The sequence below is a fragment of the Diuraphis noxia genome, unplaced genomic scaffold (genome assembly GCF_037042655.1).
Source record: "Diuraphis noxia isolate RWA-SAM2 unplaced genomic scaffold, SU_Dnox_SAM2 contig0004, whole genome shotgun sequence".
Taxonomy (NCBI): Eukaryota; Metazoa; Arthropoda; class Insecta; order Hemiptera; family Aphididae; genus Diuraphis; species Diuraphis noxia.
The window spans coordinates 22,805,327-22,819,204 of NW_028301714.1; the positions used below are offsets into that span (position 1 = coordinate 22,805,327).

Genomic DNA, 13,878 nt, shown 5'->3' on the forward strand with positions numbered 1-13,878 from the left:
TTTAATAGAAATATATTTTAAAAATGTTTGGATTATAGTCCATAATATTCATGATAGAGTATAACTGTATAAGCAATACTGTACTATGGTATAAGTATCTGCTTTTGCAGCCTGAATTTAGAAATCTTTTATCTTGGTATCCAAGTATGTTTCCTTGAACTTAATTTATGATAAAGATTAGATTTTAAGAGTAGATTACTATTTACTCTAATACTCCAATATTGAATATAATATATAATAGAATAAATGTTGTTGTGATAGCCGATAGGTAACTACGGTTTATACGACGAAAGGTCTAAAAATACAGAGTACTGCATATGTGTTAAAATGTTAAAACTTGGATAATATTGTAATAATAATAACATAATATTGTTGAAAAAATTGAAGCAGTCCATACCCGACTGTTTCTCTTCCCTTTTTGTAATCGAGTGCCCCCCAATTAAGCTTTTAACTTCCATTGTCCTCCTGCATAGCCTACATAACCAGCTACTCTAGCCCTCAATTTAGTTCACATACCCAATATCACCCATTTTAGGAAACACTGATTTAATTTAAGGAGCCTCACCAAAATTTTAGGGAACATTTCTAGTTTAGCGCCCACGCGAATTTTTCAATTTTTTTTCGGAAACCTATGCGTTTTAACGAGTTTAAAACGATGGTGCAAAAATTAATTGGCGGAAACCATTATTTTGGAAGTAATAGCCTTCCAAAGTTTGCAATTTTACGTTAACGTTTATGTCGTAGTATGGGCAGTGATGCCTTGCTAGCGGCACTCGTCGCTACGCTCTTCGACGCCGTCGCTCAGCTCCGCAAATCGAAAATATCCCTCGACTTGCTGTGCAACACCGCCTTAAGTAGGTCACAGGGACAGTGGGAAATCCCTAACCAAAATGCATTTGACGAAAAAAAGGTAATAAAAACGTTGATTTAACTAGGATTTGAAAAAAAAATAATTGAAAAATTCGTTATAAGCGCGAAAAATATAGCGTTTTGCGCAAGCGTATAAACGTAAAATTGCAAACTTTGGAAGGCTATAACTTCCAAAATAATGATTTCAGCCAATTAACTTTTGCACCATCGTTCTAAACTCAGAAAAAAAAATTGAAAAATTCACGTGGGCGCAAACTAGAATTATGCCAAGTTTAGCACTGGGCACCAAAATTCCTATGTAGTGCTCTGAAAGCCATTTTCAAAAGATGAATATTCATTTTTTTGTTGACACAAATTAATCGTATGAAATTCATTTGGCTATAACTTTGAATAGTAAGACCAACGGTAGAAACTGAATTATTGAAATTATTATTATTATAACGATTTATAGCGAATCTGTTAAAATTCTGACGTTTTTTTGGTTTATTAAGATTATTAAAATTATTAAAATTATTATTACTTCCTCCATGATTAAAATTTTGACTTGCATTATTATTATTATTAAAATTTCTACTGCCGTTATTATTAAAATGTCTGTTATTATTTTGTTCGTTTCTATTATTCATCGCATATTCGCATTTTTTTTTATTTTTTTTTTTTATTAAGAATAAGCCCTCGGCGACATCGGCCATTGGGAACAATGAAATTACATTATTTACATCTATAATTTACAGAATTCACATTTGAATAAGTGTCCTTTTTTTTTTTTTTAATTTTGTTTTGAAGTTCTGCCAATGAAATGAAGTTGAAGGTGACTGCGAGTGAAGAGTTGTTGTGGCCAATAGTGATTCTGCCAGGTGTTTAGGAAGATTTGATTCCAATCTGCATATTCGCATTATATTGATTATTGTATTGTCTATTCATGACTCATGTTATTATTGCCGTAATATCGATACGCGTCATAATCGGATGTAAGTTCGGTTTCTTTTCTACCTCTTTAGCTAACTGCATAGCAGCTTTAAGTGTGGGAGGGTTACGTCATTTTACAATTGTTTTTAAACTTGGTATTAATCCCTTTAAAAATACAACTAATGTTTGTTTTTTTAACTGATCGGTTATTACAATAGATTGTTTAGATATTTTTTATCCTTGGTAGTGACTACGCATAAGTTAAAATATAATTGTTCTACCCTATGTGCATAAGAACTAACGTTCTCATAACTTCGCATAATCGCATTCTGACTGAATTTAACGCTACCTGTAAGGATGATGCTGTTTTGATTGATTGATTATTTATTATTTAATATTTATTATTTCCCTATTATTTTACCCTACTTAAACTATACTACAGCCAATAATACTGTAGGAGACGTACAATTAAAGTTTCACAACTTATACTCTAATACTCACTAACGCAGCTGACATTGTTGAAGATGTTGCCGAAGTACTTTCCATGTCTAGCTTGGATTGATTTTCTGAATACGATTGTTGACTGTTAGTGGTAGTGGTGGATTCTTTTCTGGAGTTGCTGGAAGTTGATCAGGCCCCAATTGTTATTCGGTGATGAATTTTTCTCCAATTATTGAAGAAGACAGAAAAATTTCAAAAAAAAAAGAGTTTCAAAAAATGTCTAAGTTCTTTTTTTTTTTAAACCCTGTCCACAGCGCCAATTGTAACGATACCCAGTCGGAAAATCAATTTAGTTAGATGGAAGATAGATAACTCTTGATGATTTATTGAAATATTATGAATTTATTTAAGTCCAAACAGTTATTTATTGAAATTTGACTAAGTCCAAATAATTAACTGTGATGGATGAGCGAGAGGTGACTGAGTGTGGTGTGGTTTCTGGTCGTCCAGTCGCTAGTCGTCTTGTTTTACGTCTGATGATCGTGTCGTCGACAAGCTCCTATCGTAGAGAGAATCCCTAATCCCCGCTACATGCAGTCAATATCCTTGTATATCTCATATTCATGGTCATAAAGCGAGTGCGTGTGGCTGCACGCGTGCTACACAACCGGATGTACCTTACTCCCTTGCACATTTATTAAATAATATTCTCGATCGCTGGTATCTATATTGCTATAGATATTTTATTTAGTTCATAGTTGTTTAAACTTCAAACAAATTTATTTAACAATAATCTATGATACTGTTGTAAAAAAAAAATAATAATAATTTCGAAATAAATTAAAAGTTCAATAAATCTCAAGTGAACAAATTTCCGACCACAAAATTTTGGCGCTCTGAAAAAACTTGCAACCAGGGTAGTTGTAGCCAGTGACCCCCCCCCCCCCCCTGAATGCAGCCCCACAGAACGACCCATGGTATAGGGGTAGGGCGTTTATGCAAATATTATGTATTAACTACTATTAAGCATTATAATTTATTAGATACCAGAACTATACATACATACAGTATAAATTGTAATAATCATACTATTTTATTTTCACCTATAAAAAAAATATAGCAAATGTTTTGTATAATTTTTTTTTAATTTTAACTTATAACATATATTTTTAGTTTGTACTATGTAAATATTACATTTGTTCTCAATTTATAAAGGATACCTATAAATTTGTTGATGTTTTATTTTTTAATTATACTCCTCTAATCATATAAAATCTATACATAAAACTAATATTTAAGGTATATTCGTGTCAAAAAATTAATTGTTATTTAAGAGGCCCGGATTTAGTTCTGTACTAGAGCCAAAAATATGATGTGGGGCCGTGGGGGGCCTGTCTGACTGACTGTGAGATAGTTTGTGATCTAGAAACCATAGCTAAGTAATAGGACTATAGGAGAGTAATCTCTATTCTATAACCTATTTAATCTATACTTTATGATTTGTGATGAGTGTGATGCAACAATAGAGGCATATACTAATTGTATAGACCCAAAACAATTTTTTCTTTCGTGCTTTTATAAGCATAGATATTATAAATTCTTATATCTACCTATGTTTATATTAAGTCTACGCCTCTACGGCACGGAATGATATTCGGATTAATTCGTGGTCTATGGATACAACCACGGTATCAACCATTTAATTATCAGTGGTACACTGGTACATGACCCATGACCCAACTACCATAGATAAGTAATATACATAATACCATATTATAGCAGGCTGATATATAAATATTTATATGTCTATATATCTTAATAGGTACCAATAATATTAATATACATGTTATATTATTATCTATGGAACTAAAAGGAGCCACGGTCTGAGGAGCAACTTTACTGGGCAAGCTGCTATGATCTTCAATTCTTCATAATGACAAATAACATGAAGATAAGAAATTTTTGTTTTTACTTTGAAGTGATTGAATAAAATATTAAAGTCAAATAAAATCATTAAAATCCTTAATATATTTATAAGTTTATAACGTTAAACATCTTATAATATTTATATGCTGATGTATTATTATTTTATAACTAATAAATGGAGTTTTCTTGATTGATAGTTCTGTTATCGTGAAATAAGTCAATAGCTGTAGGTATAGAATGGCTGATGACTTAAATACCGAAGCCGCTTCATCAGCGACTACATCGGAAGACAACGAATTAATGATCCCATTTGATGAGGCGGTTGAACCAATTCATAGCGATAAAACTGACCGGGAACATGTGGGTGATATAACTCCTGACAAATGTGCAGTTGTCGCTGTAGACATAAATGAACCTATAATAGGTAATAGTGAAGAAATTAAAAGTTTGATAACGACCACAGAACATGATATTAGTAATGAAGATTTAGAAACAAGGGTTAATAAAAAACACATTGATGAAAATCTATTGGATAGTGAAAACAAACTTGATGAAATCGATACAGGTGTAACAGAATGCTTGGATAATGACGCACCTGTTATGTTTATTCCTAACGTTGAAAACAAAATAATGGAATCAATCAGTGAAATTGAAATTAATATTGACCAAACTGACCAAATAGTTGATAAAGATATTACAGGTATTAATTACAATTTATAATTATTTATTTATCATATTCAATATTTTAAATATTTTTAAACTATATTATTTTATAGACTCACCAACAATTGATATTTTAGAATCTACCAGAAATAATGACTGTAATGAATATAATGATGAAGATAAAATTATAAATGAAGAATATGTAATAAGTGAAGAGAGTCTGAATCAAAATAATATGATATTAAATCCTGATATACTCCAAGAAAAACAACCCCAAAATGATTTAAGTGAAACACTTTTGAAAACAAGTTCTAGACCACAACGCCAAGCAGCAAAAAAAGCAGAAAATCAAATCAGAGTAAATATATTCAAAACTTATGTCATATTAATTAAAAAGGCTATTGTATCTGTCTTAAAAGTGCTTAATATCTCAAATTTACTTCCAACAGTTCATTTTTAGCTTAGTTATTGAATTAGAGTGAATCATTCTATCATGAAACTTATTGGTAAGGACATTATTAATGTTCATATATCAGTTTTTTTTTTAGATTTTTGGGTGATTAAATGGCTCACTTAACTCGCTTAAAAACTGAATTATTGTAAAACACCAAAAAAACATACATGGTTGATGTTCTTACCATTTAGTTTCAGAATAAGTTGATTCACTCAAATTTTAAACTAACAAAGATAATCTGAACTGCTGAATGTGGAGATAATAAATGCGGGTGTAACATTTTTCAAATATTTATTCTACAATTTATAAACAATGTATGTATTGATATTTAATTAATATTTTAGGAAATAGCTAAGGAAATAATCAAACCTATTGATAGTATTGATGAAAAAATTATAGATGCAGTTGAAGAGTTATCTTCTCCATTAAAGAAAGTATGCTGCCAATGTAACAGGGTATTGAAGACTTATTTACAATTATTTCTTGTACCCATTGTTTAACGCATATGATTAAAATAATTGAATTTACAGTTTCGTTTATGTAAATTTACTGTAAATGACCATAAGTCTGTCTATTTGTGCCAAGAAGAATGTGTTGAAAATTACCGTAAGAAAAATAGTCAGTGTAAATTTGAAAAAAAGTGCCAGCATTGCCTATCAGTGATTTTAGAAAACGAAGATAAAAGTTACTATTGGCAAACAAAACATTTTTGTTCAGTAGATTGCCTAAGTAAGTAGTGTTATTCTATAATTTATTGTAATTTAGTTAATTTGAAATTAATATTTTGTTATGATTTATGTTGTATTATTTAGGTCACTATCAAAATACTGTTTTTGATTCAAATTGTATAAACTGTCAAAATCTTATAACATCAGATGTTGATTTAGGAAAGTTTTGTCGATATATTTCTGGTAAACTATTACAATTTTGTGGGACTTATTGTACTGAAATGTATGAAAATAAGTTAAGTTTGTGCAGTTTTTGTCAAAAGGATTTAGTTGGTTGTGATTTTAAAGTAATAATTGAATAAGAATCAATAGTAAATGTGTTATTATTTTTATATACTTTAATATTTAACGGATATTTTATAGGATTTCTGTTCATCATTTTGTCAAACTAAAGATTATGAATCAAGAAGAAAGCATGCTGATCCAGATATTTCTGTTATAGATTATGGTTCAAATGAAAAAGTACAAGTCATTGGTAAGTCCACATTAAAATATGTACTAACTTATATTATTATTAATATATTTTACGTAATTTAACACCTATATAAATAATAAATATTTATTTACAGATATATGTAATGTGTGTTTCTGTAAATTAAATTCTTCATCCACAAATGAGTTTCAAATATTAAGTAATACAAATATTTTATTTAAGTTTTGTTCGAATGAATGTTTAAATAAATTCATTGTATCAAAAAAGAGAACTGTTTCTTGTTCAATATGTAAAGTAAGTGTATTTTAATTGCATAAACTATTTTTTGAAATTGTACTGTTCTTTGTTGCCGATAAATATCATATATTTAGAATAATCCATTTAAATAATTAGCTGCTACATTTTCCTAGGCAATTTCTGTATTTTTTGATCAAATTTTAATCTGAAATATTATTTTAGTCAGTAAAATTTATATGCATAAATAAAGTGATTCACCAAACATACATCCCATTAGATGTGAGGGGGGTGAGTGGATTTGTGTGGTAATTTTAATTGACACTGCTCAGGGTTAACGCAGATGCAAAAAGAGCATTTACTCAAGGCATCAAATTTTGAGGGATAGCCATGTATTAAAACTAAATATCTGAAAAATAAGAAGTTACTCTGGATTTTATCAATGATTTTTTTAGTTCAATACCCAAGAAAAATTTTAATAATAACTTATAAGTTTATTAAAATTCAATATTAACTATGTAATTTTCATCAAAACATTTTCTTAAAATTATTTTTATTTGTAAAAATTGTTTATATGGGTGTATTTATGCGGATACATTAATAAGTTAAATTATTAAAAAAAAATTATTGGTTATAAAGTTATAATGATGAGAGGGGTAAGGGGCAAAAATGTTATGATCACTGGCAGCGTTGGACCTTAACTCGACTGACACTGCTATAGTTTGAACATGACATTAGTATTTCTCTGAGCAGTCAAAAGTTTAGGAAAAGAAACTGTTATACCCTATAAACTAGGTATAATGGAAACCTAAAAGTGCCTAAGTCACGATGATGTTAGATAGACTACCAAATTGTGCCTTTGTGCCTATTCTTACTCATGTCAAATTTAGATTTATTATGACAAATATTCATTTATATTATTCAATCGCAATTATATATTAAAATCGTTTAATATTTTAATTTATTATTTCAAATTATTGAACATAAAACATGTTGAACTTACGATAAATCATATTTTAACTGTTACCTTTTTCTTTTCTAAACTATTTAAAATTCTTAATATTATTCTTAACTTATTTTGAACTGTTATTCATATTTTATAAGATGTAATATCTCTGAACCTATCCATTCAATTTTTGTATAAACCAATAAAAAAAATTTAAAAATAAGGTCAAGCATAGTTGTTGAAATACCAAGTGTATATTATATATACCTATTAAAACATTTGCATTAATATGTGATTTTAGGTTAAAAAGTATAACATTGATATGATTTCTACCAAAAATATGTTTTCCAATAATTCTACATATATATGTTCATTAAACTGTGTTTTTCATCTACAAGAATCACTAGCATCAAAATCAAAAAAGTATTTTTCAATTCAATAACCTATTAATAAATTATTTCAATTATTTATTTATTTTTTCATTATGATTGTTTCCTAGAATTATTTGTGATAAGTGTGGATTACATTCTCAAGCAAATTATAAAACAATCCATATTGGAACAACCTACAACTTTTGTAGTCAAAACTGTTTAAATTTATTTCAGTTAGAAAAAAAGCAAAAAAAATCTAAATCTAAATCTAAAAATGGTTTGTATAATTGTATATAAATATAATATATAATAAATATTGTAATATTTTATGGCTGACATAAATAAATATATTCAGGGTATTACAGAATAACTGGCAGTTGTAATAATTTTTACTCATGCTTACCAATTTAAATAAATATTATTTTTAATTTATGTATAATATAGTTTGCTAATTTTTAATTATTTAAAAAATATATAAACTGATTTTAGTTAGAACAAAAATTATTACATATTAGTTATTTATATTAGTCAGCTTTTTCTGTTATTTTTTGCATGTATAATATAATAATTAAAATAAAGAATTATTCTAGTTTTTAGTTTGTTTTTTATATTACATTTTATATAATTTTAACTAGGAAAAAAATCTTCAGCTTCTAGAATATCTACTCGTCAGTCTGTGCGTAAAGAAGACAATGATATTGATGTAAATACAAATTATTAATAACTCTTTATAAGTAGTTATTCATAAAAAATAAATAAATATCTAAATATTGTGGTTTTCCAGAGTTATGGAGTACATAATTCTCAGCAAAAAACTTTGAAAGTTAAACGAAAAGTTGGTAGAAAATTAAATTACAAAAATGAGGCATTTAATGTTGATAAAGAAGTACAAACAGGTAGGATTTAATTTTTTTTATATTTATATGAATAAATCAATAAAATCAACATTTATGTGCGATTTATTTTAGATCAAACGGGTGGTAAAGGAGTAATAATACCAATTCCAGTGCCAGTTTACATTCCAATGCCTATGCATATGTATGTAATGCCATATCCAGTACCAGTGCCATTCCCAATACCTTTGCCAATTCCAATTTTTATACCTACGACTAAAAATACTACTAAAGCAATTTTTAAGGATATAAAGGTAATCAAATAATTGATCTAGTTGAAATTAAGGCTATTATCTAGTTTTTTATAAATTATATTTAACAGGGAAAACCTTAGTTTTAGATTTTGAGTTTTCTCATGAATTTACTAGTTTTTCTAGACCATAAATTTTTTTATATGTGTGAAGACATTTTACAGCAGAAAAAAATTTTCATTTTCTATTATGAAGGTTGATTTCTAGTAGAAAATATGATATTGTTTGATAAGTGTATGCAAAAAAGCGAACAATAATCTAAAACAATAGAAAAATCTGGTAGTATCTTGCTTAAAAATTAAACAATTTGAAGAAACTTTAAAAAACACAGATAATGTTCATAACTAAGTTAAATTAAAAGTCTATTCTTTCTAACAAAAAAAAGAATGGTGCAGAGTTTTTTTAAAAATATTAAATTGTTTAGCATGTTTAAGTTTTTTTTGTAGTAATTGTATTATATAATAAAAAGTTTATACATTCGACTCTCGATAATTCGAAATTGATGGGACTGATGAAAAACTTTGAATTACCAAGAGTTCGAATTGTTGAGTAGTTCGAAATAACGAGAGGGCAAAAAAAATTCAAATTATAAAGAGTATTATTATTGTATTAGTAGTATTATTATTGTACATGCATACATATTAATTATTTCAGTAAATTAGGTGATTCATATTAGTTATTTATTGTTAGTTAATAATTTTAAAATTTTTAATAATTTATTATTATTATAAAAGATTATTATTTTTTGAAGAAATCTGTAATGGTTTTCTGCTTCATTGAATTTAGTTTCATTTTTTCAATAGTATTTTCTATAGTAAATAAAGCCTCAAAACCTCAACAGTGACTTCGGACTGAGCGAAAAATTTTGTAATTAATATTTTATAGTTATCGACAATAATAATCTAAATTTCTACTCGATTATATAGTAAATTCTTAATAAAAAAATTATAAGAATTCAGATAAAATACATTTGGTGAATATACTTTGAATTTCCGAGCATTGAACGAAGGATCCTTCAAATTGTCAAGTATTAGAGGCCAGTTTTCCCAAAATTTAATTTCGAATTACCAAGTGTACTTAAATGCATTGTTTTTGTTTGAATTACCGCGTGATTTTCAAGGAACTGATTATTTACTTCGAATTACTGAAAGTTTCGAATTATCAAAGGTTTGAATTATTGAGAGTCAACTGTAATTGGTTTTCCAAAACTCAGTTAAAAGCTTTAGATTAAATTAATTGATATAAATATTTGATTTAAAGAAAATTAGAGAAGAAACACCAGCTGATCCATTTGAAGCAGAACTGTTGTTAATGGCTGGCATGGTAGCTAACGATCTAAAACATGATAATGGCTCATCTTCAGATACTGAAAACGACGTATCAAATAATGGTAACAAACTTATTTTTCTTTGGAAATTGTATTTTTTAATATACACAATATTTATTAGAATACAATGATGACACAAAAGTTGTTTCATCAAGTGCTCGTAACACTAATTCTTTTGGAGATGATGTTCTCGCAATGGCTTTGAATATGGCAGGAGCAGATACAGAAACTCTTGAAGGGTCTGATGAATTATCTACCATGACGTCAAATGATCAAACAAATCAAATTATTGATGATGTTGAAGCAAACTTAGTATCTTCTACAATTATGCCTCAAACACCTGATCCAATGGAGAGTAAGTTTCAAAACTAAAAACTCCAAAACAAAATATTCTTTTAAAGTAAAATATTTATACTTTTTAAAGATATAACCCAGGAAAATATGATATCTTCCCCTCAAGATGTGTTATGTCGACCTCCAAGAAAACGTGCACCTCGTTCACAGTCTCAGCGTAACTCAAATTCAAAACGCTCTCGCAAAACTGAATATCCTCAAGCGCAATGCATCCAAGCAGGATTAATACAACAAGTTGTACAAAATCCTATATATACCATTCCGATGTCTGTAGTTAAACCTGACGCAAATATGTGTCTCAAGTATACATTAGGAGTTAACGCCTGGAGACAGTGGGCTTGTACAAAAAGTATAGAATTCGAGAAAACATTAACTAGTTATGTGTGTGGCATAAAAAAGACAAATATATTTAAGTTGGATCTCTTACAGTTAACAGCTAACGAATTAAATTATTGTCTATGCTTATTTGTGAAAGAGGTACGCAAACCAAATGGAAGTGAATATGCTCCAGACACAATTTATTATCTGTGTTTAGGCATTCAGCAATATTTATTTGAAAATGGACGAATTGATAACATTTTTACTGATATTTCTTTTGAAAAATTTACCGATACTTTAAATGAAATAGCTAAAAGATTCACTGAAATCTATAGTGATACAAGTAATACAATTTTTTCATTTAACATAATTTATGTGTTATAATAAAAATTTGTTTAGAGTATATTGTTACACGTGTTGAAGAAGAGTATCTTTGGGAAAGTAAACAGCTTGGGGCACATTCTCCCTACGTATTGCTGTGCACATTGATATTTTTCAATACCAAACATTTTAATTTAACTGTAAGTACAGTATAGTAAGTATTATAATATAGTTATCATTCGTGTTTATTCTATTTAGAGTGTTGAAGAACATATGCAACTATCATTTTCACATATTATGAAACATTGGAAAAGAAATCCTAACCAGCCATCAACGTCTGGTGTTAAGGCACCAGGAACCTATAGAAATGTATTACTGCGTTTTTATCCTCCACAGGCATCCATTGGTAGACATATAAAATTTAATTCAATATCAATTACCGAAATAAAAATATTTCGTTTTTTTTTTTATTATAGACTCACCAAATTCTCGAAAGAAAAAAGTGTATGAGCAACATGAGAATGAAGAAAATCCATTGAGATGTCCTGTAAAGTTGTATGAATTCTACTTATCAAAATGGTTATTATTTTATATTGAATCAAACAGTCTAAATTTGTGTTTTTTTAATGTTTTTATAAATGTTTATAAACATAATTATACACATAATTTTTTTTTTATAGCCCAGAAAGTGTTAAAACAAGAAATGATTTGTTTTATCTAACTCCTGAAAGATCTTGTGTACCTGATAGCCCTGTATGGTACTCAACTTGTGCATTAAATAAAGAATCACTTGAAAAAATGCTCAATCGAGTTAAAATGGTAAAAGAAATTAATGTTGCTTTGTTATCTTCCTAGTTGATAGTTTATAAATTATTGTTGATTCAATGTTTTAAGTTTTATAAGAAATTTTTTTTAATATCATATTATTAATATTTTTTGAGTCTATTTGTATTGATAATTTATAATTGTTAAATATTGATAATTAGTTGTATCAAAAACAAATGTTATATTTAAAAGTGTTACCTTAGTAATGTCATTAATATTTTGTAAGTAAAATTTTATTTTTCTTCTTATACAACAGAAGCATCCTAATGTTTGTTGTACCAACTACCAACACAATTTAATTGTCCAACAACCTAAGTAGTACCACTAGTATCTACTATAAATCCTTTGACCCTTTAAAATATATTTTTTACCTACCTAAAGTGAACATTTTAATTAGTTTGTTTTATTTAAATACAGAGCGATATTGAAGAAAACTGTTACATTTTTAAAAACATGATCCATCAATTATTGATTTTAGAAAATATCTAAACTTAAAAGCTTAAAATAATATTGATTTAAAAATGACATCACATATTATTGAATCAAATGATAAATAAGTAATATTTGTGTTGTTTTTAAATTCTCTGTATTAATGTAATGGCCTAGGACAGAGGTCAGTGACGTATTTAGGGTGGCAGGGGGGAGGGCTCTGGCCCCTGGCGCTAAATTTTAGAGAGCATTTTAGTGTAATATGGTACCTAGGTCATTTGGGTGATAAAAAAAAGTTTATTTAAAAGTTTTTTTACCAATAAACTATCATTGTTTTTTACAAATATAACTATTGCTAAAGAAATTTAGGTTGGAAGGAGGTGTTTTTTTTTACCTGAGACCCAAAATTCCTAAATACGTCTCTGTCACTTAGTGGTGGTCAACAGATTAATACTATCTGACACATAGTTAATAAAAAAAAGTAAAAACTTAATATTATACGTTCTTGTGTTGTAGTTTGGTATCAATTTTTTACATTGGTTTTTACCGACGTGTGCAATTTTGATGGCCCTCCAACAGGTTCCTTATGTGTATAGTGCAATTTCAATAAAAAAAAAAAACCAAGGTCGTTTACGTCGTAATCCATTTCGTCATTGTATTAACTTTTTTTTTTCTAAGAAGTTTTTGATACATGAGCACGAACATTATTTGAGGGTGCTAATACCCCCTAAGCCCCTTATTTGCACTTATGCTTAGGTATGTGCAGGGCCGTCCCTACAATTTGCGGGGCCCGGGGCATAACTCTTTTAGCGGGGCCTACAAAAAAATGTAGTGCATTCCAAACAATGGCATTACACTCCCGTAACCTCTACCATTTTAATGTACATGTACATACCGTATGTGGCCTTCAAAAATATTAATTGGTGACTTGCACTAAGAACTTGAGCAGGGATTATCAACTTGTGTGCCGTGTGACCTTAAAAAATTGGAAATTGATGTTCCAAGGTAACTTTTTTTATGCTATAGTTATATCTATGAGTAAAAACAAAGTTACGTATTTGCTGATGCCTGATAGGGTTTTTAATGTTTTAGATAACGGTAATATACTACTGTTGTAACTTAAAGTTATTAGCATTTGTGCGTTTGTATTGCCGTATTGGTATTTATAATTCATCAATCATCAAT

The 13,878-nt window shown here is 28.3% G+C and overlaps 1 protein-coding gene across 2 annotated transcripts; it reads left to right on the forward strand.

Moving 5' to 3' along the window:
* The first annotated feature begins 4,017 nt into the window (after positions 1-4,017).
* Positions 4,018-12,698, forward strand: woc (zinc finger protein without children). 2 transcript variants are annotated; one of them, XM_089226789.1, is made up of 19 exons: positions 4,018-4,846; positions 4,947-5,167; positions 5,608-5,718; positions 5,794-5,992; positions 6,076-6,278; positions 6,355-6,466; positions 6,561-6,718; positions 7,906-8,027; positions 8,104-8,252; positions 8,611-8,678; positions 8,760-8,871; positions 8,944-9,122; positions 10,380-10,509; positions 10,568-10,801; positions 10,871-11,461; positions 11,518-11,639; positions 11,698-11,845; positions 11,916-12,018; positions 12,120-12,698. In XM_089226789.1, the coding sequence occupies exons 1-19, from the start codon at positions 4,384-4,386 to the stop codon at positions 12,292-12,294; spliced, it is 3,600 nt and encodes a 1,199-aa protein (XP_089082915.1). In that variant the 5' UTR covers positions 4,018-4,383; the 3' UTR covers positions 12,295-12,698. The 2 variants fall into 2 exon arrangements, with proteins under 2 accessions (XP_089082915.1, XP_015364465.2); XM_015508979.2 differs by having other exon boundaries at positions 4,019-4,846; positions 4,923-5,167.
* The last annotated feature ends 1,180 nt before the right edge of the window (positions 12,699-13,878 follow it).